Below are 23,293 nucleotides of genomic sequence, written 5' to 3' on the forward strand. Positions count from 1 at the left end.
CAAGCATCGTGTGCCGCCGGCTTTAGTTTGAGTGATCCTCCTCACTTCTCAGATTTTTTCTGATGCGAATGAGAGAGAGAGAGAGTGAGAGAAGAAGAGCGTATTTTGAGAAATGTAAAACACATAACCTGTACGAAACAAAAAGTAATTCATATCTGATAACAAGAAGAAGATAATTAATAGGCATGAAAGAGTTTTTTCTCTTACACTTTTGTACGTTCTCCTAACGATCTCGTAACGAAAATCTCTTAGAATTTATTTAGTACCTCTACTGGTGTATGTTTGGAATATAGGTTATATTTGACATGAAGATTTTATATTTTTTATAGCGTAATAAGTCATTTTTGTCTTTACTCAGAGATATTGTAATTGCCCCCATATCTCATTACGTGAATTATCTTATTGGAAAACATTTCTTTCTAAATAATTATTGTGCTACCATATTCTGTCATAATGTTGCAAAAAATACATGGGTTACTACAGATCACGGTGAGTATTTTATAAATATAAAAATATATCCAACGTAAAATTGATTCTTTTGAAATAATCTCTTTGTGAAAATTGACAAATTAATTTAGCTTTCTTTTTTCTTTCTTTAACAGACTTATGGACGTAAAGTAAGCAGTAGATATTTAAACTTTGTTCCAATTGTAGTGGAACAAAGTGGACGTGGTGAACGTGCATATGACATTTATTCGCGTCTCCTGAAAGAAAGGATTATTTGTCTTATGGGTCCAGTAAGATGCACAATTTTTTTATTATTATATTTACACATTAATTTATAATTTTATAGAAATAAAGTCAATCATCTTTATAGGTCACAGATGTTGTAGCTTCTGCAGTAATTGCTCAACTTCTTTTTCTTCAGTCGGAAAGCAGTAAAAATCCAATTCACTTATATATTAATTCACCTGGTGGGAGTGTAACAGCAGGACTTGGAATATATGACACTATGCAATATGTTCTTCCACCTATTTCTACATGGTGTGTGGGTCAAGCGTGTTCTATGGCAAGTCTACTTTTAGCAGCTGGAACCAAAGGTATGCGTCATTCTTTACCAAACGCTAGAATCATGATACATCAACCATCAGGAGGTGTACAAGGACAAGCTACAGATATTCAGATACAAGCTACAGAAATCCTTAAACTGAAACAACAGATCAATGAACTGTATGTGAAACATACTGGACAGAATTTAGAAGAAATAGGTATGCCTGCCATATCATATCTAGGCTTTACCATATTAATTTTCTTTTATAAAAATCATATTGCAGCAAAGAGTATGGAGAGAGACAATTTTATGAGCCCAACACAAGCTAAAGAGTTTGGAATTATAGATAAAGTATTGGCCCATCCTATGCAAGAAGAAACTGCAGAGACAGCAATGGAGAAAACGGATAATGTATCAAAAAAACCTTAGTGCTACTGAATAGGAAGGATACATGGGTTCCATTTTATTGGTATGTTGTAATAAATTCATTAAAAAGATGTATCATTATTTAATAATAATAAACTATTTATAAAACAATTATAAATTGTATCCTATTCAACTGAAAATGATATATTCACTTTCAAATTGGCATATAATAAACATACTAATTTATAACAGCAATATGAATGAATATTAAAATGATGTATTTCTTCAGAGTATATCTTCAAACAAGCGTGATATAAAAGCAAGTGTCCAACTTGCAAAATATTAGGTAAAAAACCTTTTCACCCAATGGATATCATGGTATACTAATAGTTTGTTTTTGTTTATATCTCATAATGCAAGTTATTTATAAAATTTATATTCCCAGAATTCTTATAAATCATAAAAATTAATTACATATATATATATATATATTTGCCGTTTGTATGATTGTTATCTTAAAATTTTATCTTAAAAATGCTGTTAATTTATAATTTATAGTTATATTGTGAATATCACACGCGTGCGCGCGCGCACACACACATTTCATACCCTTTTTCAATTCCAAATACATTGCGAAATTATATTTGTCGATCTTATTGAATTGTACTCTGATGATTAAGCAGACATCTTACGAAATATAGATAATGGAAGACAAAGCCTTGCGTCCCAAAATATATACACATACAAGTAAAATGTAATATATAAAAATGCGAGTGTTCTATATTGTGTGCACACAGTATATCTTTATAATGCTTAATGATGATATTTATGTATACTTAGTATTTCTATATAATCAAAATATCCCATTTAAGATCTATTATCACCAGAAATGCTTTATAAAAAAAAAGCTCTATAAAAAGGACGAAAGTTGTTTTCGTTGCCATAAAGTTAAGCCCTAGAAAGAATTAAGTAAAACGGTCTTTTAAAATCTTAAAAAAAAAACTATTTTTTTTTTCCTTGCAAACTTATTCCTTGCAAAAGACCAGTCTTGTACATTATTTATTTTAGTGACGTTCACATTAGAATTCACTGCGGACAAACCTGCGCATGTGCGAGCATTAGTATATCTTTCTTTTCTTTTGGAAATCTAAGTTCTCGTCCCGCTAATCGCGCAGTTTCAAGTTCACGTTCGGCTAAGGCCAATTCCATTGCCACGATCCCACCACCACTTTCGTGTTCTCTAGCAACCCAGTCTAATGCCATTTGGCTACGCATATCGTCGTCTAATGCCCGATGACTATAATGCGCGACTACTTCCTGCCTGCTGCACTGCCTCTCTCTCATGGCTTTTAAAGAGCCATTCCAATGAAGCAATTGGAAGACTGTCATTAACTCTTGAAATTCCAACATTGTTCTTCCACGATTGCATTCCAACATAAAACGAAACGCACCTATACCTGTGTTTGGATCTTCTTTCTCATCACCACTTCCCTGAAAGCATATGCATTTAAAGATCGTTCCTAATTTAATGTAATAAATAACTTTTCTTATTTTATTTACTTGTGCTTGGCTACCAACTCCGTTGGATGTTGCTGAAGGTTTGGCAAAACTAGCCCTTGCCTCTGCGACAGCTTTTTCAATAAAATCATCAGTAATCTTTCGCGATGGATGTTCATTGAATACAGAATTCATTAGTGCGATTTTTGCAGCCGATCTACGTGCTTCCGCCTTTGTGGGACAATTTTGAAAACTCCCAAAACACGATCCTCCAGGAAGTGTTACATAACAAACGTAAGGTGGATTGGCACCAGGAACAGATTCATAAATAACTAATGCACCATTTCTCAATTCTGTTCCTCTAGCTTGTTTCATCTGCCAAAATTCTTGCAATGCTTCTACGACATTTACTGTATATATATAAGAAAAAAAATGTAAATATATATACATATATACAAAAGTATACAAAATTATAAGTAGTCAAACAATTAATAAAATTAAGCTAATAATAAGAAAGATTTCTTTATAATATACCTCTGCCATAACCTTGACTATGTTTTGCAAAGCTATTAACAACTGCATCTACAGCCTCTCTTAAAACTTGCTTGGCACGGGCATCTACCAGTCCACCTGTGACCCCCATATTTTCAGTAACACGTGATTTTGTCTTAACTGGCATCATGCCCTGCATTACTCAAAAACTTGCATTTATTTACTCTGCAAAAATATAGCATCTCTTTAATGTTTTTTCTAATCTCCAAATCACAATAGTAAACATAGTAAAGTGCCCTCAGAATTTTTGATATTTCATACAATATTACTCAGTGTTGCGTGCACAAGAGCGTAGAAACTATTTCAAGATTTATAATAAATGGAGCGTGTGTGTGTGAATCAAGCTACATACGAATTCGTGATTAATGAGAGAAAACAAGATTTTGTTCTTTTACGAATTCACCAACACCGTCCACCGTTGACACTCGCACTTATCGCACTATCGCACTCACGGTCGAGATTAGGTCAGCGTTCGCGCCGTCGATCACGATATTCACGAATTAACGATCGCAGTGACGATCACGACCACGCGTTGACACAATACGTCTCGTTTACCCTGATTTACTCACCGAAAAATCGACAAGACAATGCTGTGTTCGCGCACACCGTGATGACCGTCGACCGTCGACGAGTGTGTGTCGGATGCTGCGCGACAACGGGAGCGGAGAGACAACGGTGGCATCGGGCGTGGAAAGGAACCCAGGAGGTCTGGCCGGACCGGACAAAGACCCGGATGCCCAGGAATTCGCGTAAATTACTCTCCAATCCAATCCGATCAGGGCACTGCACCCTGCACCATCCGCGTCCACCGAACCTGACCGAACTGAGCTGACTGAGCACTCTGAGCTGTGAGCGCCGCAGGATCAAATTGCAAGACACTCATATAACGCGTTTAATGGCCCCGGACTCCGGATCGCTGACGATTTCCAGAAAACCAGGGCCGTGCAACTCGCATGGCCGCCCCGTGCCATCCGACCTCCATTCATTCAATTCCCCAGATTTCCTTCTTTGTCAGTTGATTGTCAATTTCATCCAGTTTCCCTTTGTCATAAACTCAAGATTTTCTAGCTGTGTTATATTTTTCTTTACTTTTTTTTTACGCAACGCATCAATTCATTCGCATCGTGTCAAGAATTTCTTTCGTTCATCAAATAGTGATAAAGCTTTTCATACGCGATTTTCATATGCGAGCTATTATAGAAAAAGTGTCTGTAAAAAATATTTTTATTTTATTATTTACTTACTATTAAGAAATGTAAAGAGTATGAGAAAATAACATGCAATCTCAGAGACAATAACATGACATGTATCTTTACTGCTTTAAATTAAATGTTTTAATTAACCATCGCACGTATGTTGCGTCAGACGTGTTATTGCTTGCTCAATACAAGAAGAAGAAGAAGAAGAAAATATTCTCCTGGAAGTAAAATTGCGAAAAGTCATGTCAATTCTATCTTGTTCCGCTTCTCTCATCATCGGTTTCTCCGCTATTCTCCGTGTAATACATATATAGATGCGTGTAGATTATATACGCATACTAATGTAAGACTTATGTGTGTGTGTGTCGCGCGCGCGCGCGCGCGTGTGTGTGCGTGTGTGTGTACGTTCCAAGCGCATTATCGGAGCAACTTGGAGCAACTTGAACAACTTGAAATCTAGACGACTAGATTTCTCGCGAGACGACTCAATCACAAGTGCGCCGTATCGCGATCGTTGTTTGAAAATCTAAAGCACCTGTAGGTAAAACAGCAGACATCACAGCGCGCTAAATTCAAAAATGTCTTGTCTTAAGGATTAATAAATAATTTAAGACGTTCAGGAATAATAGATAATAAATTTGCTGACGCATCTTGACGAATTGTAATAAATGATAAGGAGAAAGTGTTACTTTCGCGAATAAATTATGACTTTGTTTATAACAGACGTATTTCTCCTTACAAATAGTTCTTTCAATTTATACATCTGTGTCAATCTACGAAAGACAAGATAATTTCTGAATATATATATATATATAATTGGAGTTGGAATCTTGAAATCATGATACGATACAATATACGCATGCATACACATACTGAAACCAATTAAGTACATAATTAACATTCTGCAAAACACAATCCGACACGTAATCTTACCGTCAATATTATAACATTGTACATACACGTGTTATTTTATATTATTACATTTATATTATTGAGCGGAAAATTATAATATCGGCGTAATATGTTACTATTCGTTTGTATTCTGTGTATTTAATTTTGAATGCTTTTGAAATATCTCACTATTTTATAGACATTCAATTATTGCGTATTTACTTAAAAAGAAAGATATCTTTCATTTTTTCTACACTGTTGATCGCATAACACGTGAGGTATACATTATTGATGTCGTAGGCACATAATAATTTGATGAATTTGTGCGGAAAAAGAGTGAAAACCACCTCGATATTCTCGAGGCGCAGTGGAATATCGCGCAGGCAGGTAATGCGACACTAATGGCGCGTTGGCAAGACACAAGTTTCTCATTTGCCTACTTATGCCTGCGACCTACGGAAGTAGGAAAAGCCCGCGCTGCGTCGATTTATGTATGGCGATTTACGCGCGCACATTTCCCGCGCGGTGTCCGCGATGCAATCGTCGTGCGTGTTGGTGCACACGAGCACACACTTGCGCCGGCCGCCGCGACTTGCACGCGAGTAGGTGTGCGTACGGCGGATCAGCTGAGCGCCAGCTGTGCCGCGCGCCTCGGCCAATCGGTGACGAGGATGGCACAGCGCGGCGTGGCGCCCATCGCTTCGGCAGTTCGGCTGTCGGGACGGCGCGGCGTTCCCGCGAAACGCCAATTCGGCCAATTTGCAGGCGCTAGTTCGCTGAGTTCGCTCCGTTTCGCGTCACGGAAGAAACGCGTTCGCGTCTTCCGTCATCTGCCTCGAGCGAACAAATTAACATAATAAGTTAATCGACACGCGAGGGTGTTCACGTTTGCTCCGTTCCGACGGCGAAGCCAGTGCAAACCAGGGTGATATCCGCGTGACGAGAGCGGCAATCAGCCGAGGAGACGCGTACGCGACGCGTAGCTGCGACTTCGTTTATGGTTCACGAAACTCTCTGGACTTGCGTTCCATCCCTAGAACCTTGCATCCTAGGAGCCTGCGTTAATTGACGTCGATCGCTGCACTAATAAGCACTAAGCGACGATAATTTGGCCTGATTTCGCTGGACCCAGCTATACCTTACTTGCGGAAGGACGCTTATCGTGGAGTCGCCTTTCGGTCGACAGATAAATCAAAACTGTCGCGCGAAAGGAAGAAAGATCCAGGAGTCGAAGTATCGTGACTGCGTCGTGCGTGAAATTACCAAATCAATATTTCCAAAATTTGCCCCTTTGAGGTTATGTGGCGCATATAGAGGGCGTTACGGGGCGTACAGGGGTTGGTCGTCGTTTCGCGCGCTGCTCTCCCGCGCTTCCAGATCCACGTCCTCTATTTTTCTCGGAATATCGTCGATTCGCGACTCGCATACGCTGCAAAATAGCTCAGAGGCGAGATTAATGAATTTTCCGACTACCGAAATCGACTCCGAACGAAAATCGTAAGTCGATACGGTGAATCAAAGACGGCTAAGAGAACGTGCATTATGGCGATCGGGTGCGTGTAGGCTTCGCGCGCTCCTTCACTTTTCGTCATTTTCCCAAGAAAATTATTGCGCCTGGATTGAAAAAATTCATCGCACGCTCGTTCCAAGAGTTTCCGTTATCGTATACACTTGGAAACAATTTTTTCCGACTGCAAATATTTTCCTTACGTGTTGGCAATCCGGCGACAAAATGCCACAGAGCAGGTGAGTGATCGATATTTCATTTCATGTTAAAATTCAGATATATCTCTCTTTCGTGACCTCCAAATCATTTAGTTTACAATGAAACCGATTCAGTGCCTATCCATTGCTCGATTAAAAATACATTTTTTCTGTCTATACTTAAACTTCACGCCTATAACCTTTTTCCTTTAGTTACTTTCCTTCCTGAGATTTTAGCAGCTTTCCCTCAGCGATGTAATAATAAAAGTTTGTTATCTTTTAGCCGTTTAGATAGCTTTATTTGCATTGTAAATCTGCAAATTAACACTATATTAGCTCCATAAATTATTTGACAACTATTTAACTTTTTGTATTTTGTCACAAAAAATAATATCTTAGAAGATTTATTTACATTGTCTGTTTTATATAAATTGAATTGATAGAAGTAGATGATATGGGGAAGAACGTTGCATAGAGAGAACTGAATCTTTCCTCTGTGTATTTAGTTTGCAGGAAAAGAAGGCACAAACTTATTTGCAAGGAGGCAGAGCCCAGTCTTTGAAACGCAAGAGACGTACAACGGAACTCTCAGAAGATTCAGAAAACATATATCCACCTAGTAAAGTACCTACGCTGTCTCATGTCTCATACACGGAATCTTGTAATACCACGCCATCAGTAGATGCTGCATGTACTCCCCAACATCAGACATCTCCGTTGAAAGAACAGCAAGAGCCTGCTACATGGTCTGAATTAAGAAGTGCAACTTGTTTCTTAACGCCTTCAGCCTCCAATAGCACATCCATTAGACCTAGTCCGCTGCCGTCTCTACCATGGGCCGATGGCTCCCAAGTATGGTCTCTCATGTGCCTTGGGGATCAGAAAACTTTAATTCAAAGGGATCCAGAAATGTTCCAGAGGCATCCAACATTACAGCCACGGATGAGAGCCATTTTATTAGATTGGTTGATTGAGGTCTGTGAGGTGTATAAATTACATAGAGAGACTTATTATCTCGCTATGGACTACATAGACAGATATCTGTCTATTCATCACGACGTACCTAAAAACCAGTTGCAACTTATAGGGATAACTTGTCTTTTTATTGCTTCTAAGGTTTGTAAATTTTGTTACTTGTTTTTTTTATTTACAATTATGTATACATACATGATAGTTGAGAAAAAGGAGTAAATAAAATTTTATTTTTACTTTTTTATTTTTGCAATCTCAAAATATCAATGTAATACAAGACAAATTAAAAATTTAAAAACGAAAAATAATTTTGCAGGTTGAAGAAATATATCCACCTAAAATCGCGGAATTTGCATATGTCACCGATGGAGCCTGTACAGAAGAAGAAATTTTGGGAAAAGAGTTAATGATCTTGAAAGGACTTGGATGGAATCTGTCCCCGATAACTGCTCCAGGATGGCTCAATATTTACATGCAGATTGAATCAGGCGACTCATCCAAACCAAACACTTTCATATATCCACAGTATGGTGGATTGCAATATTCTCAAGCAGCTCAGTTATTAGATCTGGCGACTTTGGACGAAGGTTGTTTAAAGTTTCCATACAGTCACATAGCTGCAGCAGCAATTTATCATACTCAAGGAAGAGAATGTGCATTAAGAGTATCCCGATTGTCATGGGAACAGCTTGCTCCTTGTGTCAAATGGCTTACGGCATTTGCTACTACCGTCGCGGAAGAGGACTCCCAGTCTCTTTTAAGATCTACGATTACACTTGTAGAATCACACTCTGGATCCGGATTGAAGGCCACTGTACCTAATATTGTTGTAGACGAATCGCATCGCATACAGACTCACGTGGTCGATTTGAATATGTTGGAAAAGGCGCAGCAACGATTAGCTGGAGAAATCCCGAATGGTTATGTGAACGATTCGGATACAAATGTTGAACCTGGTAGACAAAGCCCAAACGAGAGTGGCCTTTTAACTCCGCCGTCTAGTAATCAAAAAAGTTCTCCGTTATCAACATGTCCTACACCACAATTACATCCTTATACATAACTAAATATTTACAACCTCTTCGCATATACATTATATATGGTAAATTGTGTTATATGTATTTATCATACAGTCGCGAATTACAGTACGATAATTCAGATAGAAACATGAGTTATTTCGAAAAAAGTACGTGCAGATTTGGGCAAATGCTATATTGACACGTTATTGTAAATAATACGATGCTTCCTAATCGCATCTTTATGGTACTGAACGATTGCACTTTCGAAATAGCAATAAGATTCGGTACAAGATATCAAGCATTTTTCAAATGATTATAAAATAGCACAATTAATTCAACATCACTTATTTTATTACAGAGAGACACTTGAAAAAGTGTGCTTTATGGCTTTGCATTGTTTATAAATGCCTCTGAAAGCACACTTACCAATCCATTTTAAATAGCAGCCATATGACTGCTTTCTGTGATTGTGCTCAATACAATAAAATTTTAGTCTTACATTAATAGATTAGACTCGTCTTGTCTTTGCTACTTTATAAACTTTGTGAATGTAAGAAGAGAAATACTAATGCCTTACAACAAGTGTCCTTAAATAATGTTTACCTGTTTTTCGAAAGAGAGCATTGTGAATAGTATTCTTTTATACAACTCGCTTTATCGTAATACAATGTATTACGGCGGTGCGTTACCTGGCCGGATGAATGCGTTTTTTATTATGTATATTATGAAAGTCTATTAAAAACAATATCTTTATATCCTTAAATTGAGAATGAATGGTGAGGGATGAGTGCAAGGATTAAGTATCACGATTAATTAAAATTAAAAAAAAAGACTAATAACCTTTAATGAGTAAGCATTAAAATTTTGTGGTGAATTTGCACTGCCTGACATGTAATAACGTGGTGGTTTATACATATTTGTATAATGAGTTTGACAATAAATATTTTGCAAACTTACATTATTGTAAAAAAATTTATTTATTCAAATTATTTCAGTCATTTAATAACAAAATGAATTCATCGTAGCGATATAATTGTGTGAGAAAATACAAAGTACGTTTCGCAAAGGATCACGGATTTACAGTGGATAAAACAATCTTTGGCTCGAACGATCATCTACCTCTTTCTGTATATTCCTTAATTTAAATAATAAATTTAGATGCCCCAACGAGTCAAAGAGAGAATTCAGTTAAGCACAACTAATGTCCATTTTTAGCAATGTAGATTAATTTTAATCTCGGCTCAATTTACTCCTTATTCTTTATTTTTTATTTCTAACTTTTAGAATCGGAAAAGGATAAAAAGTAAGTGAAATTGAGATTAAAATTAATCTACAGACATACAAGTGGAAATGAACATGATAGCGCTATTGATCGATACCGGTGCGCGGCGCGCAACAGACGCGACTGGCGGGAACGCGGATCCGCATGCGAATTTGATTTCAAATTCAACTTGAACGATGATCGATTAGTATCGCGGAGCGTTCGATCACGTTCGATAGTACTACCTTACCGATTGAGACGGAAACCCGAACTGTTACAAGTGGTGCCGCAGTGTGTCGGCTAGTTAAACGCAACGGTGCATTCTGATTCGTCACTGCATTCGCATTCAAGTTTATCAAACGGCTTGCTTACAGCCGTTAGTCAAAGGATCGTGAAACGCGCAACGAATTTGCTCGCTTGCTGCAGCTTGCTCGCGTCGCAGACTTGTGCAGATTTGTAACAGTTGTAACTGGACGGAACTGGTTGACGCGGTGGTGTGAAAGTTGAATGCGTACACTAGGAATCTACGTGGCCGAGGTGTTTGTCGGATTCCGTATTGCCGGTGTTATGTGCTATTGCCACATTCGCCACTGTCGCTTGCTATCGCTTGTGCGGCGTGCCGGTGACCTCAAGTGACAGAAGTACCAGTGTAAACACGCTTCTGCGTGTGAAGAGAACTTTCTTTGTTCTCTCTCCAAGTAAGTCTAGAGAGCAAAAGTACAAGAGCTTTGCCGACCTCGCGTGTTTCAATTTCCTGTAAGTAAAGTCAAATCTTCATTCTTTTTTGCATGTGATCTTTCACGATAAACTACTTTTTTGGAAGGGTAGAGAAGAACGGAGGACTCTTAATTCTATTAACGAAATTTCCAAGTCTAGGTCTACACTGAGCCGGTGAATCGGTAGAAAATTGGCCAGCAGCCAACTTGTAAGACTACTGACTCATTGTAGACCCGGCGTGTAAAACAGTGTCGTCTCATTGTATTCTCGAAATCATAGAGTGATAATTTCGACTCCGATTAACTTAATTCTCCGTTAATATTTATTTTCACCAATGTAGATTAATTTTAACCTCGGTTTAACTTGCTATTGATATTGGTAGAAATTAGAAATGGACACAATCAACCGGTAAAATCGCTCATGACATTTGCTGGATTCACCCTGCATCCGATTTGCGTCGTAGGACGCTCTTCAACTCACCAGAAAACAGAATTCCGATGATACGAAACAAAATCCATCGGAATCCTGTTTTCTGATTGGATGCAAATCGGATGCAATGTGAATCCAGCAATTGGCTACGTTTACACCGTGCTCTTAGTCCGCGACCTATATGGTAGGTGTTTTTGTTTTTGTTTAACTTACAGGATAAGCAAGGACATCTATTGTATAGGCCGCGGCCTAAATGCACGGTGTAAACGTAGCCAAAGTCTCTATATAATTTGTTCTTAACTTTTTTCGATATGTTAAATATAACTCTACTAATTCATTTAATACATTTATTCGTATATTACTCTTAAAGAAATAATGTTGACAAAGTTAATCAGAGATTGATCAACATCGCAAATAATAATTTTTTTGAAAACTTGAAAAAGAATTAGGTTTTTTTCATTAAAAAAATTAATATTATCACATTTTTTTTAAGTAAATTTAATAAAAATATATGTATAACATATTCCATATACTGTCTTCGTCTATTTACTATAATAGGAACAATATATATATATATATATACATATATATATAAGAAAACATTTAAATATTCTTGTGTATGTGTGTGTATTTTTTTCAAATGTATTTTTGATTAAAATAAAAATGGCATTATCTACGATATTTCGCACTAGGAAATCAAAATAAATATTCGTTGCATTGAAGAGAGAGCCTGAGAATATGTCGAGCCCAAGAGGATCTGTTCGCGAAGGCACAAGAATCGAACTAATAGAAACAACCGCGACTCTCCACAATTCTTCACCAATTCATCATCCTTCTCGACGAAAGGTACTGTTATCAAATATTTTATCATCATTTTTGCACTGTTTTTCTTTATTTTTTTTATTTGCTTCTCTTCTCAGTCCTATTGCTCGCGACCGAGCGTGATGACTTTTCTCTCATATGTCTGTGGTGCGCGCGCTGGTTGTACACAGTCATATGGGACCTACAGTTTAACGTCGGTTCCGAACGACTATTTATTAGAGAAGTGCTCATGGCAAGGATACTCTCGGTGGTTTGCCATTGCCTTCCGAGAGGAGCTACGAGCGTTCGAAAACATTTTTCGGTTCTGCCTGGGATCGAACCCGGGATCTCTGGTATAGCAGACTCATGCGCTGCCTGCTACGCCACGCTCGCACTCAGATTTTATTTGCTTAAGAAGAAAGAATTATTCCGACAATAAGAAAAGCGTGGTGGGAATATATGCACTTTCACGAGACGATACTTTTCCCACGTTCGTTTGCGTAAGATTAATAGTACGCTTTCAGGAAACGACAACGATCGATGCACCGCCCGCTCTTATCGTTCGCATGTTCTCTTTGTAAATCCTTCTTCGCGCTTCCTTCTCCGTTTACGCGGCTGACAGTCAGAGAGAATGTATTTCTATAAATAAACTTCGTATCTCCAGAAGTACCTTGAAACAAAAATAAGTTTTGCTTCCCGCCACGCGGGATCATTTCTTTGACACGCATAAAGAACGCGGATTTGTTCGTTTCGATTCGAGTTTTAGTGCTGAATCTTCCAATACATCCGCTACAGAAAGATTACTGAAATATCATACTTTGAAATCGAAATGGATTAAGAAATTAAAGAAATGAATTAATTGAGAATTAGGAGTTGTGGGTGAAATCTTGTAATATAAACAGGCTTGAATATGAATATTCAATAATTTCTTCATCAAAAATATTTCAATCATTTCTTTTTAAAATTATTAAATTTCTCCATTTCCTCTGTACTAATTTTCATTTGATAGATTTTCATGTTTCTCTACATCATGTGATATAAATCGAATTATTTACGGCGCAGGGCAATACTTTATCTCTCGTTGTCCAGTATCTTTAATTCTGCGTCACGAGTATGTGAATAACGATTATATGGGCAAACACGAATATCGTAATTATTTATGTATTAACGCACATGCGTTAACATTGCGGCTATATTACAGATATTGATTGGCGATGTAAAAGATCTTTTCATTTTCATCGAATGACGAATCGTCTCACCGCAACCAACCGCAACTCCTCGTACCGATGTCCTTCCTCTTGGACGTTTCGCCTGGAGTGGAATGATATGGCTTGTGGCTCTCTTATCTCGCGACGCTCCGTTACCAAGTGTGTTCCCATCGCTCCAGATAGCGCCACACCGATCGGTTGTGCGACTCTTACGCGGCTCGATGGTCGAGAATCCTGTTCCCACCACTTCCATAGTTGGTGATCTTTGCGGTATAATGTCCGTACGGCGTGTGCGCGGCTGGACGGTATGGCTCGGTGCAGCTAGTGTTAGTACGCATCATCGTGGCATGGTGGAGGCGATGTTATCCGCGGTGCAGCTTTTGCAGAAGGTCCGGTTGACGCGCGACAACGTCGTGTGAAGCACTCTCCTTGACGTCGAGGATTTCTTATTTAGTTTGTAAAAGGTGAGGCGATTCCTTGTTGTCTTATCCTTTCCCTCAGTCTTTTCCTCTTGAGGACGACTTCTCGCCTCGCCTCGCCTCGCCTCGCCTCGTCTCGTCTCGTCTCGCGCGTGCACATGCATGTACAATGTACATGCGTCATGCTGCCGAGTGTGTCAATCTGACGATTACGGTGGCAGTACCGTTTGTGGTAGTAGTAGCGGTAGGTACTAGTAGTAGTGGTGGTGGTGGTGGACGTCTGGAGTATCGACTAGGAACGCGCCGGGCTAATATTAGAATTTCGACTAAAGATATCTGCTATTCATCTCCCGTCACCAGGCCCTAATTTTGGGTCCTCTTTCGCGCGGAATATCTTCCTTTTTTCTTTTTCCTTGGAACGAACGTCCAATATAAGAAGATAAGAATATCTTCGCATCGTATATTCCAATGCGTGACCTCAAAAATATGTCACAACGATAGGTGTCGTACTTCGATCGATTAGGAAAGAGACTCGATTGACATTTGTTGTTATTTTGTCACTCGTTCTCTTTTGCTTATTTTTTTAATGATCGCTCTTTTAATGGAGCACTCTCTCTTCTATCAATTGACTTTATACAGATTACATAAATTTACCTCTCTATGATTTTTTTATATATGTAATTATTTTTTATCATCGGTATAATCATTGGATAATATTTCTCTGTTAATTGATGTTTTTCAAATTGTCCCCCCCCCAAAAAAAAACCCCCCAAAGGGTCAGTGTTCAGCTCAGTATAACGCAATATAAATGCGATAAGAATTACGTGTGCCTCCTCGTGCAATTTCTTCTTACGTATATTCTGTGCGTTTTACCTAAATTTAGAAACATCATCGCTCGCATTAAAGTGTCAAGTGCCGCGTTTAAATACACATTAAGAACTAGAGAGAGAGTTGCTTATCTCAGAGAGATGAGAGAGACACACCCTGAGATAGTGATGAAGTCTCTGTCAGCGCGGTCAAGTGAGAATGAGTCATTCCGACGGTTGCGTTGCAATCTCGATGATGTCAATAGCACGCCGAACAAGGATCTCCGAATAAGGATCGCAAAACACTCGTGTCTTGTAATAAATTAAATTATCATTTTTTTACGTTGTACTTGATATTTTTTATTTCCTTTCCAGAAAATTAGATTCGTGTTGTTTTTACGTTCTATATAATGATGTGCAATCCCCGTTTTCTATTTTCTGAAAATAAATAATGTTAGTAAATATTTGTTTTTTCAAGGATAATGATTAGTTGTGCTATGTTTTATAATGAGTCATGCCCGAACAAGAAAGAAAGATCATAAAAAATATTGATATTCGGTTAAGAAATAGAATATAAAAACAGATCGAATACTGTGCATTGTGTCGAAAACATAGAAAAAAGTTCGGAATAACGAAGATTATTATTTGTATTAATTTCAAAATTATTCGTGCATGGTATATTTGTTTGGTAGAGGATAAAATCGCGTAAAGGGTAAAAACATAGAAGGGAAAGTGAAATCGTCTTATCACAGGGTTCTTTGAACCCGCGTGTAAATATGGGATCACGTTGTACGTTAATGACAGTTAAAAGTGGAGATTCTTCGAAAAATCATGGGGAATCTTCTTTTAAAGGTAATTTTGTCATGCGTTTAATAAAGCATTTAATTATTATTTCTCTTTAACGTCTCATCATTTTATAATGCGTGCAGAAACCGACAATGAGTTGGTTAATTATCGCGTGAAATATAATCGCGTGTTTGGAAATATTATTTCTCAATCAGAGAGAGTTAGAACGTTCGTTGTTTTTCTCATTATAAAATACAAAGAAAAAACAATATCCTTCCTACCTATTTTCACAATAGTATGTATAGTATTAAATTTAATTATGAATATACAGCTAATGCGGAATAGTAATTGAGCGAATGTTCTCTCTAGCGAATCTATGCATCGATTACATTTCTTCACTTCACTATTACGATTTTTTTGGGAAGACATTCTTGTATAGTCTTCTAATTTTTTTTTTGTGGTGACTGTTCTTCTGTATTGAACTATCACACACGCCTTAAATCGATATCGTTATATCGATGCACACTTTGCTACAAGTTAACAAATGTCCACGATTTTTAGCATCTTTTTGCTCGGTATAGAGCAACTGTAGTGTTATTGAGACAAATATTTCCGTAGTTGTCGTCTCGCAAAAGCGAGCGGAACTGGCACTGCTAAAGCCTTTCTCTCTCAATGTCTTATAATTAGCCTGAGCGAGGCGTGAAGCGATTACGCAATTTCTTTTATGAAAATCGTCAGATCTCGGACTGTCAGCTGACTTAAGCGAAGTAGTCAGTAAGCGTTGATATTTCGCAGATTACAGATTGGTTGCGACTGGCGTAATATGGAGTATATCCATAAACTTTTGCATCGTGCCACAAGCCCAAGAACGTCTCCTTCGCCCACGCTGATGGTATATTGCGTCGTATACGCTTTTGAAGGCGTTTTCTGTCAAACTTTCCTTGGCATAGATTGACGCGATTGTTCATAAATCTTTGCGACAAGTAAAAATCGCGAAGAAAGTTTTTTCATTAAAAGATGTCTGATGGACATGAAACATTTCTGTTATACATTAAAGAATTCTCATAAATCGCCCATTATGTGTTCGATGGACGCTTCATTTAAATTTGAAGAAAAGAAAGAGATACGATATTCTCGTAAAATATCTTAACGCATTTTTTTATTTTCAGAGCGGCAACGATACTCCCTTGACTCTCCCAAAGACAGCAGAGCATGAGGTCAAGGTTCATTTTGTTCGCGAGTTTGTCGATGTAGGATCAGTCACGGAAAACCTCTGCTTGGTTCCGGAGAGTCTTTCGTCAGCCAGCAGTTTCCATAGCCTCAGCAGCACTCTCAGTATCAAGAGTAGTAGCGGCATATGTACCGATTCGACACCTCAAACTCCTGATAATGTAGCGGACATATCATATGTGAACTCCAACATACCCGGTGTAGAGGATTTGATCCTCGCGTGTGCAGACATCCATTTAGGAAGTGAACACGACAGTCAGGATCTCAGTCAAGATCAGACGTTTACATCGGCCATAGACGAGGTACCGTTTCCTACAAGAGATTGTTCCCTTAACGAGGATTTGTTGGACAACGCCGATAATGAAACGCAAGTGATTGAGACAAGTCCTCGATTATGCAAGACAACGCCTTTGAATCAAACGCATATTTTGGGATCGTCTAATAACACACTTCCCGTTCAAGATTCACAGTTTGTGACTTCATATCCTCCTGCGGAAGAATACGTACTACAAGTAAAAGAATCAATTAACAAGCATATTCCGTTACAGGAAAGTGCTACAGTAAGTGAGATTGAAACGTGCAACATTGTAAGTAATCTTGTAAAGGATTCACTGCCAACAAGTAATGTGAATAATAATCAGTTGAATATAACAACTACTGATTCATCCAATAATACAACTTTTGATGTGATCGCTCTTAATGAAAAACAGACAGTAAAAAACGATTGCAATACCGAAACACTATTCCTAGAAGATCCACAGTCGTGTCCTACCGAAATTTCTGTTCCGTCCATATCCTCGTTAGCGCAATATGCGGATCTTTCGTTATCTAGTATATCCAATGTACCTTCATCATTAAAACGTACTGATAATAGTAAAACGGAAAAAACGAGTATACAGACTTTATCAAAATTTAAACAGGATACGTTAACAGTATTGTCACCTTCCGACAATCTTGATCAAAAATTGTGCGTATCATCGCAAGTAATTGTAAATAATTCTATTACTCAAACTGAAACGAACGAAATTATCAAGGAGCAAGAGTTGCCTGAATTAGATAATGGTATTGTACCAGATAAGGAAGATAACATACTATTACCAAATAACACCAGTATTATAGAACCAAGAACATCGGAAGTTGAAGAAAATTTACAGACGAGTGTTGATAAAACAGATTTAGAGGTAGAAAATAGCGTAGTATTGAATGAAGTACAGAAATTATCTGAAGAAGAAATTGCCATATGTAATGAGACCCATGTTATAGAAAAACAAAATAATTCATCAGAAACTGTAATTATAGAAAAGGAAAAATGTATCGTGGAAAGTGCACCTGCGACGAGTGATAGTAAAAAAGACACATCTATTGAAATTCTCGATCGTACACTTACTTTACAAGAGATAGATATAAACTTTGCACCAGATGAAGAACAATACAAGGAATTTAAACCTCAAAGACAAAGTACTACATTGTCGTTGATTAATGGACATTTCGAAGAATTAAAATCTACAGTGGAAAAAGTTACTAATGAGCTACTTAATCCTTCACTTGAATTTACGGAAGAGACAGATCAATTTGTCAGTGCAACACCTGAATGTAAGTTATTAAAAGCTTTTTTTCATAATTTTATTATTGAGATTTATTAATTACATATGAATACTATTGTTTTTTCAGTTTTCCAAGATCCCTCGACATTTGATTTTTTGTTAGCACGAAGTAATCCTAATCATACAAATCGCCTTAGAACCGAATCTTTGTATGTTAAGTTTGACCCATTGGTATCGAATACCAGCATGTTGCCTCAAGGAAATGCCCAAACAATAAACGAAGAGAAAAATGGCAAAAATGAATCGCCACTTCCTGATGTTGGTACACCAAAACGTAATCCTGCCATAGCAGCTATAGACAGGCTGCTTTTTTATAGTCCTCTTCCTAATGCAACGGTGCAAAAGTCAGAGGAAGTTCAAGAAAAAAATGTAAGTGAAAAACTACTATCTGTATCTTTAATTACTACCATGTGAAATACCCACCTCATATTAAGTTTTGATCATGAGACAAGCATTAAAAGCAAAATTTGTTCAGGAGCAGCCAGTAGAAGGGCCTAAATCAGACGCACCACTTATTGATCATATAAATATGAGTAAAGAACTTGAACTTGTAAGAACGACGGTACTACAATTGGAAGAAGAATTGGAGAAACAGAAAAAGGAGCACGAAGCAGAATTGGAAAGACAGAAAGCAACCTTTCAGGAAAAAATTAATAAACTACAGGCACAAATGTCACAAGAAATAAAAACCAAAACCCAAATGACGTAAGTAATTTATTCAAAATAAATCCATTTAGATTAATTAAATAAGTAATTTACACTCAAAATAAATTAATTTAAATTAAATTAAATTAAATATGAAAACAATTGATGTAGAGTTGTTGTGGAAGAATACGAAAAATCGATTAGCAGATTACTCACAGAACGAGAAAGAGATCGTACAAGCTTCGAACAAGACAAAATAAAATTACAAGAAGAATTGCAAGCAGCAAACCATCATCTAACTAATACGGAAGCAGCATTCAACGATGTACACCAAAAATACGAAAGACTTAAAGGAGTTGTATCAGTATATAAAAATAATGAAACTGTACTAAAAGAAAGTATCCAGGAGAACGTAGAAACCATAAAAACATTGGAAACACGATACGATCAACTCAAGGAACATGCAATGGCTCAACTAGAAAAGTACACTATTGATATAGACATATATATGTCATACAATATTTCTCGAAATAATAGACATCGTGATATATTATAATATCGTATTATTATATTTTAGGGCTAATTTGGAATTGGATGGAATACGAAAACAGAATGAGGCGGAAACAGTCAAATTGCATGCAATGATAAGGAAAGCAGAACTTAAAAGCAATTCGCTCGCCGAACTCGTGGAACAGAAATCTAAGGAAAATAAAGAACTCGCGAAAATCTTAGACGAAGTTATCGCCAGGGTCGGTCACGGAAACTCGGAATGAAAACAAGGTATCGCGGTTGTGGCGTGATTAGTCTTTATTTTTTTACTTGTCCTTCACTATCTTAAATACAAATATATGTTAGATACGATTGATGTATGTATACGTGCATTAACTCGTAAAGTTATTGCAAATTGCGTTTTACTTCAGAAAAACGCCTTTTATTAATTATTTATAAGTTGTGAAATATAACTATTTTAAAGCTAATAAAACTGTGCTTATATTAAAAACACATTTTTATTTATGCGATAAAAAATGTTCAATACCCTATATTTGGGTGTAACAATATACACATCCCTATTTTTTAATCTTACCTCATTACCGTAACACATTTTATCTTGCATTATTAAGTTATATAAAAATTATAGTGTAAACACGCGTCGGCTAAAGGTATAAGCACCCATATATTTGGTCATTTTAATAATGTCCTGTGTTTGCGAAAAATTAAATCTTTCATACAACTTCCTGAATTTTACTAATTGTACTAATGAGTACTGTCAATTTATTGGCCTAGTATCGATAAGAAACAGTACGTGATGCTTGGCTAGTTTTAACATACGATCGCTTGTACTTCCAGGTTTTCGTGGAATATTTCTATTTTCAAGATCAGGCATAAATTTTTTGATTGTGCGTGCCAAATTTGCAGCATATTGTTTAAATTTTGGATGACTCATGCCAATGCCTTTGCTTCGTAGGGCCTCCGCAACTGCCCAAAGTAATTTCTAGAAATAAACAAGAAAATTATGTCTATCAAAGTATATAGCGTATTAAAACAAACAAACGAAAATTAACGATACAAACCTTTCTATGAGTATCGCTTAGTTCGTTCTTTCGTTGATTGACAGACGTTTCATTTTTCGAAAGAATACTGCTCGACGAATGCCTATCCCATATAACCTTTGACGTATTTCTTATTTCGTGCATGCAATCAAACGATAAGCTTTTTGCCCATTTCAATCGTGGTCCTTGCAATTCTTCCTCACATTTTCTTTTTCTACTTTCTTCTCTTGAAGAAATTTGTTTCGCATCTTCAGATTCATTCTTTTTTGGTGATGAAAATAAAACGCGTTTAATTTTTTTAGTATCCGTACTATTTGTACTCTCTCTTAATAATTTGCTAGGACCAGCATGATCTGATGGGGGACTTTGAAACAATGCACGTTTCGAAGTTTCTAATTTGGATTTACATGGACTTGACTCATCTAGCATTAGTCTCCGAACTACTTTCTTCTTTGCTGAACTTCTTGGACTTTTACCTCGAGGACTCTTACCTCTTGGACTTTTACCACGTAGACTTTTATTTCTAGGACTTTTTCCTTTTTTATGTGTAAGTTTCCTGTATTATAAAAAAAAAAAAATATATATATATATATAATTATACTCTATCAGTTTTGTCATATTTTTTTTTAACAAGATACATACTTAATTGGTATCATTAATTGCCTTTTATCAGTGATCAGTCCCAATCCTTTCAAATTAGCGCTACAGAAAGTCCTACGTCTTCTGGTTAAATGCGTCAATCTCTTCTCTGGACTTTGACCATTTCTGTGTTTCATCAATAAACTTCGCTTCCTCGCACTTCCCGGTGGTTGTTTGGAAAACCATATGTTACAAGTAGATTGTGTCTCAGCTCCTATGTATCTTTCACACAATTTAACTGTTAAATTCTCAAACTCCTCTACAGTTCTGCTTCTGTTATAACTGAAATTTCAAAAAAAAGTAGCATTAAAAATAGAATTATACTTTATGGTAAATTAAAAGCTATAATAAATTGAACTCACTATATGTCATGGAATTTGTGAGAATAAGCCTGAGGCCATGTTAAAGTTTTAGCCTCTTCTTCACCAATCGTATGATAAAGAAGAGGAGAATGCTCCTGAAATAAATCTGACTTGTCTACGCCTGGTAGAACTTTAACTGTTTCTTTAATCATATTAACTGGATTGTTTACCTCCTTAGGAACATTGTATTGTACATTAAAATTATCGCAACTACTATTGTTTATGTCTAATTTTGTATCTTTGGCACTATCAGCTGACAAATCACAAGCGTCAAAAGCATTAGTCAAATTCCTTGGAGTACCTTTTGCACATTGATACGAAATATTCTTATTGTTAGTTTCTTTGGATCTCTGCTGCTGGAGCTTTGTGTTTTCCGTAGTTTCTGAATTTCCATTGGATAATGGGCATCCAATATAAAACAATTGACGATTTTCATAAATGTGTCGTAGAAAATCAGAACAATCGCTTTGGCATGTTGTATGTCTTGGCGGAGGTGGGACACCACTCAAAAACTTATTAATTCTAACCAGCATATAACTATCTGATTTTACAATCAATTCAGCCTGAGTAGGTTCTTGAGGAGGAATCACTACCAATGTACTATTGTCGTCGGTTAATGCCTCAACATTTTTGTTATATCTATCACTTTCGGTATCACTATCGAACATTTCTGGACTAGAGACATTTGGGAATGTCTCTCTAATTTGAGAATTCTCATATTGATTGGTAAAACAGCAATCCATATGTTTTTTATCTAAAAATTCAGAAAAGTTATACACTGCAATTACTTAACAATATGCAACACTTGTCAAATTTTTTAAAAACATGCTCAAATGCTGCTTCAATTGTTGGCAATGTATTCTTTGTGTACATTTTATCCAATCCCAATACTATTAACTATTCTAATGATAATGTTTCATTATATAAAGATATAAAAGTACATATGATACGAATTTAAACGCGTATCTGATGGTAATGGAGCAAAACGCCACATTCGGTGCGTCATGATATGCGTTTTATATATATATATATATATATAATGTATGTAAAATCGAGTACATATAGCATATATACTTACATTCCAGGATAACGACAGCCGAAAGATTTGCGTCCCTCTTTCTTCACATACGTCTGTTTCTTCTGTGGCACAAAATATTACTTTTCGGTCACGAGACGACAGAAAAACCCCGTTCGATAACGCACTTTACACACTAACTGTATAGGCTGTAGGGCCTGTAGGCCAAGTTATTTGTTTTTCGAATCCTCGCGAATCACGATAATCTACTGTGCGTACTGTCCCCCCACCCCATACACTCGATAGAATGTAATGATCAATTTAATAACCTTATCTTTAATAACAACATAAGACTACATTTACACGGCACCCTTAATCGAGTTTAATAACATCTGTAGTTATGAAACTGGCCAATCACAATCATTCCATTCTCCCGAAGAAAAGCTATGATTGGCCAATTTCATAACTACGGATGTTATTAAACTCGATTAAGCGTGCCGTGTAGCAGAGGTCATATATATAGCGTATTCGATTTATAGCGTTTTCGGCCCGACCGGGTTTGCACCAACCTGGGTTGGATTAATGGCGTTTTGCGCTCTCCTATTGGTAGAGCGTGTGATATCAACCAAT

General features: G+C 37.0%; 5 protein-coding genes across 13 annotated transcripts; 3 read left to right on the forward strand and 2 right to left on the reverse strand.

Moving 5' to 3' along the window:
• Window positions 1–69: 69 nt before the first annotated feature.
• Window positions 70–2,979, forward strand: ClpP (Caseinolytic protease proteolytic subunit). 5 transcript variants are annotated; one of them, XM_018504816.1, is made up of 6 exons: window positions 70–213; window positions 330–489; window positions 603–737; window positions 818–1,208; window positions 1,275–1,460; window positions 2,907–2,979. In XM_018504816.1, the coding sequence occupies exons 2-5, from the start codon at window positions 454–456 to the stop codon at window positions 1,418–1,420; spliced, it is 708 nt and encodes a 235-aa protein (XP_018360318.1). In that variant the 5' UTR covers window positions 70–213; window positions 330–453; the 3' UTR covers window positions 1,421–1,460; window positions 2,907–2,979. The 5 variants fall into 5 exon arrangements, with proteins under 5 accessions (XP_018360318.1, XP_018360317.1, XP_018360321.1 ...); XM_018504815.1 differs by lacking the exon at window positions 2,907–2,979 and adding an exon at window positions 1,647–1,796; XM_018504819.1 differs by lacking the exon at window positions 2,907–2,979 and adding an exon at window positions 1,647–1,796 and having other exon boundaries at window positions 869–1,208.
• lft (Limb expression 1 family member lowfat) lies at window positions 1,900–4,567 on the reverse strand. The gene is made up of 4 exons (XM_018504814.1): window positions 3,976–4,567; window positions 3,389–3,571; window positions 2,918–3,264; window positions 1,900–2,848 (listed from the first exon to the last, which is right to left on the reverse strand). Exons 2-4 carry the CDS (start codon window positions 3,543–3,545, stop codon window positions 2,444–2,446), a joined length of 909 nt encoding a protein of 302 aa, XP_018360316.1. The 5' UTR covers window positions 3,546–3,571; window positions 3,976–4,567; the 3' UTR covers window positions 1,900–2,443.
• Window positions 4,568–6,201: 1,634 nt separating this feature from the next.
• CycE (cyclin E) lies at window positions 6,202–10,088 on the forward strand. The gene is made up of 3 exons (XM_018504813.1): window positions 6,202–7,242; window positions 7,707–8,316; window positions 8,489–10,088. The coding sequence occupies exons 1-3, from the start codon at window positions 7,229–7,231 to the stop codon at window positions 9,233–9,235; spliced, it is 1,371 nt and encodes a 456-aa protein (XP_018360315.1). The 5' UTR covers window positions 6,202–7,228; the 3' UTR covers window positions 9,236–10,088.
• Window positions 10,089–10,583: 495 nt separating this feature from the next.
• Window positions 10,584–20,090, forward strand: tacc (transforming acidic coiled-coil protein). 4 transcript variants are annotated; one of them, XM_018504806.1, is made up of 7 exons: window positions 10,584–11,208; window positions 12,291–12,444; window positions 16,788–18,441; window positions 18,520–18,821; window positions 18,928–19,157; window positions 19,269–19,580; window positions 19,675–20,090. In XM_018504806.1, the coding sequence occupies exons 2-7, from the start codon at window positions 12,337–12,339 to the stop codon at window positions 19,868–19,870; spliced, it is 2,802 nt and encodes a 933-aa protein (XP_018360308.1). In that variant the 5' UTR covers window positions 10,584–11,208; window positions 12,291–12,336; the 3' UTR covers window positions 19,871–20,090. The 4 variants fall into 4 exon arrangements, with proteins under 4 accessions (XP_018360308.1, XP_018360309.1, XP_018360312.1 ...); XM_018504807.1 differs by lacking the exons at window positions 10,584–11,208; window positions 12,291–12,444 and adding an exon at window positions 14,094–14,270; XM_018504810.1 differs by lacking the exons at window positions 10,584–11,208; window positions 12,291–12,444 and adding an exon at window positions 15,344–15,684.
• On the reverse strand, window positions 20,087–22,871 carry mi (cyclin E-interacting protein minus). Of its 2 annotated transcripts, XM_018504811.1 has the most exons (5): window positions 22,727–22,871; window positions 21,649–22,402; window positions 21,290–21,568; window positions 20,669–21,203; window positions 20,117–20,589 (listed from the first exon to the last, which is right to left on the reverse strand). In XM_018504811.1, exons 2-5 carry the CDS (start codon window positions 22,389–22,391, stop codon window positions 20,365–20,367), a joined length of 1,782 nt encoding a protein of 593 aa, XP_018360313.1. In that variant the 5' UTR covers window positions 22,392–22,402; window positions 22,727–22,871; the 3' UTR covers window positions 20,117–20,364. The 2 variants fall into 2 exon arrangements, with proteins under 2 accessions (XP_018360314.1, XP_018360313.1); XM_018504812.1 differs by lacking the exon at window positions 22,727–22,871 and having other exon boundaries at window positions 20,087–20,589; window positions 21,649–22,429.
• Window positions 22,872–23,293: the final 422 nt, after the last annotated feature.

This window comes from Trachymyrmex cornetzi, unplaced genomic scaffold (genome assembly GCF_001594075.2).
Source record: "Trachymyrmex cornetzi isolate Tcor2-1 unplaced genomic scaffold, Tcor1.1 scaffold182, whole genome shotgun sequence".
Classification (NCBI taxonomy): domain Eukaryota; kingdom Metazoa; phylum Arthropoda; class Insecta; order Hymenoptera; family Formicidae; genus Trachymyrmex; species Trachymyrmex cornetzi.

Excerpts from the sequence above, each read along its gene's own strand:
- CycE (XM_018504813.1), top strand. Across the intron at positions 8,317-8,488 it reads GTCTTTTTATTGCTTCTAAG|GTTGAAGAAATATATCCACC; the intron begins GTTTGTAAATTT and ends ATAATTTTGCAG.
- tacc (XM_018504806.1), top strand. The coding sequence starts at position 12,337 with ATGTCGAGCCCAAGAGGATCTGTTCGCGAAGGCACAAGAATCGAACTA. Across the intron at positions 18,442-18,519 it reads TGTCAGTGCAACACCTGAAT|TTTTCCAAGATCCCTCGACA; the intron begins GTAAGTTATTAA and ends TTGTTTTTTCAG. Across the intron at positions 19,158-19,268 it reads AAAACCAAAACCCAAATGAC|AGTTGTTGTGGAAGAATACG; the intron begins GTAAGTAATTTA and ends CAATTGATGTAG.
- mi (XM_018504812.1), bottom strand. The coding sequence starts at position 22,391 with ATGGATTGCTGTTTTACCAATCAATATGAGAATTCTCAAATTAGAGAG. Across the intron at positions 21,569-21,648 it reads CACAAATTCCATGACATATA|TTATAACAGAAGCAGAACTG; the intron begins GTGAGTTCAATT and ends TTGAAATTTCAG. Across the intron at positions 21,204-21,289 it reads CAATTAATGATACCAATTAA|GAAACTTACACATAAAAAAG; the intron begins GTATGTATCTTG and ends TTTATAATACAG.
- ClpP (XM_018504816.1), top strand. The coding sequence starts at position 454 with ATGTTGCAAAAAATACATGGGTTACTACAGATCACG. Across the intron at positions 490-602 it reads ATGGGTTACTACAGATCACG|ACTTATGGACGTAAAGTAAG; the intron begins GTGAGTATTTTA and ends TTTCTTTAACAG. Across the intron at positions 738-817 it reads TTATTTGTCTTATGGGTCCA|GTCACAGATGTTGTAGCTTC; the intron begins GTAAGATGCACA and ends TCATCTTTATAG.
- lft (XM_018504814.1), bottom strand. The coding sequence starts at position 3,545 with ATGCAGGGCATGATGCCAGTTAAGACAAAATCACGTGTTACTGAAAAT. Across the intron at positions 3,265-3,388 it reads TAGTCAAGGTTATGGCAGAG|TAAATGTCGTAGAAGCATTG; the intron begins GTATATTATAAA and ends ATATATATACAG. Across the intron at positions 2,849-2,917 it reads GAGTTGGTAGCCAAGCACAA|GGAAGTGGTGATGAGAAAGA; the intron begins GTAAATAAAATA and ends ATATGCTTTCAG.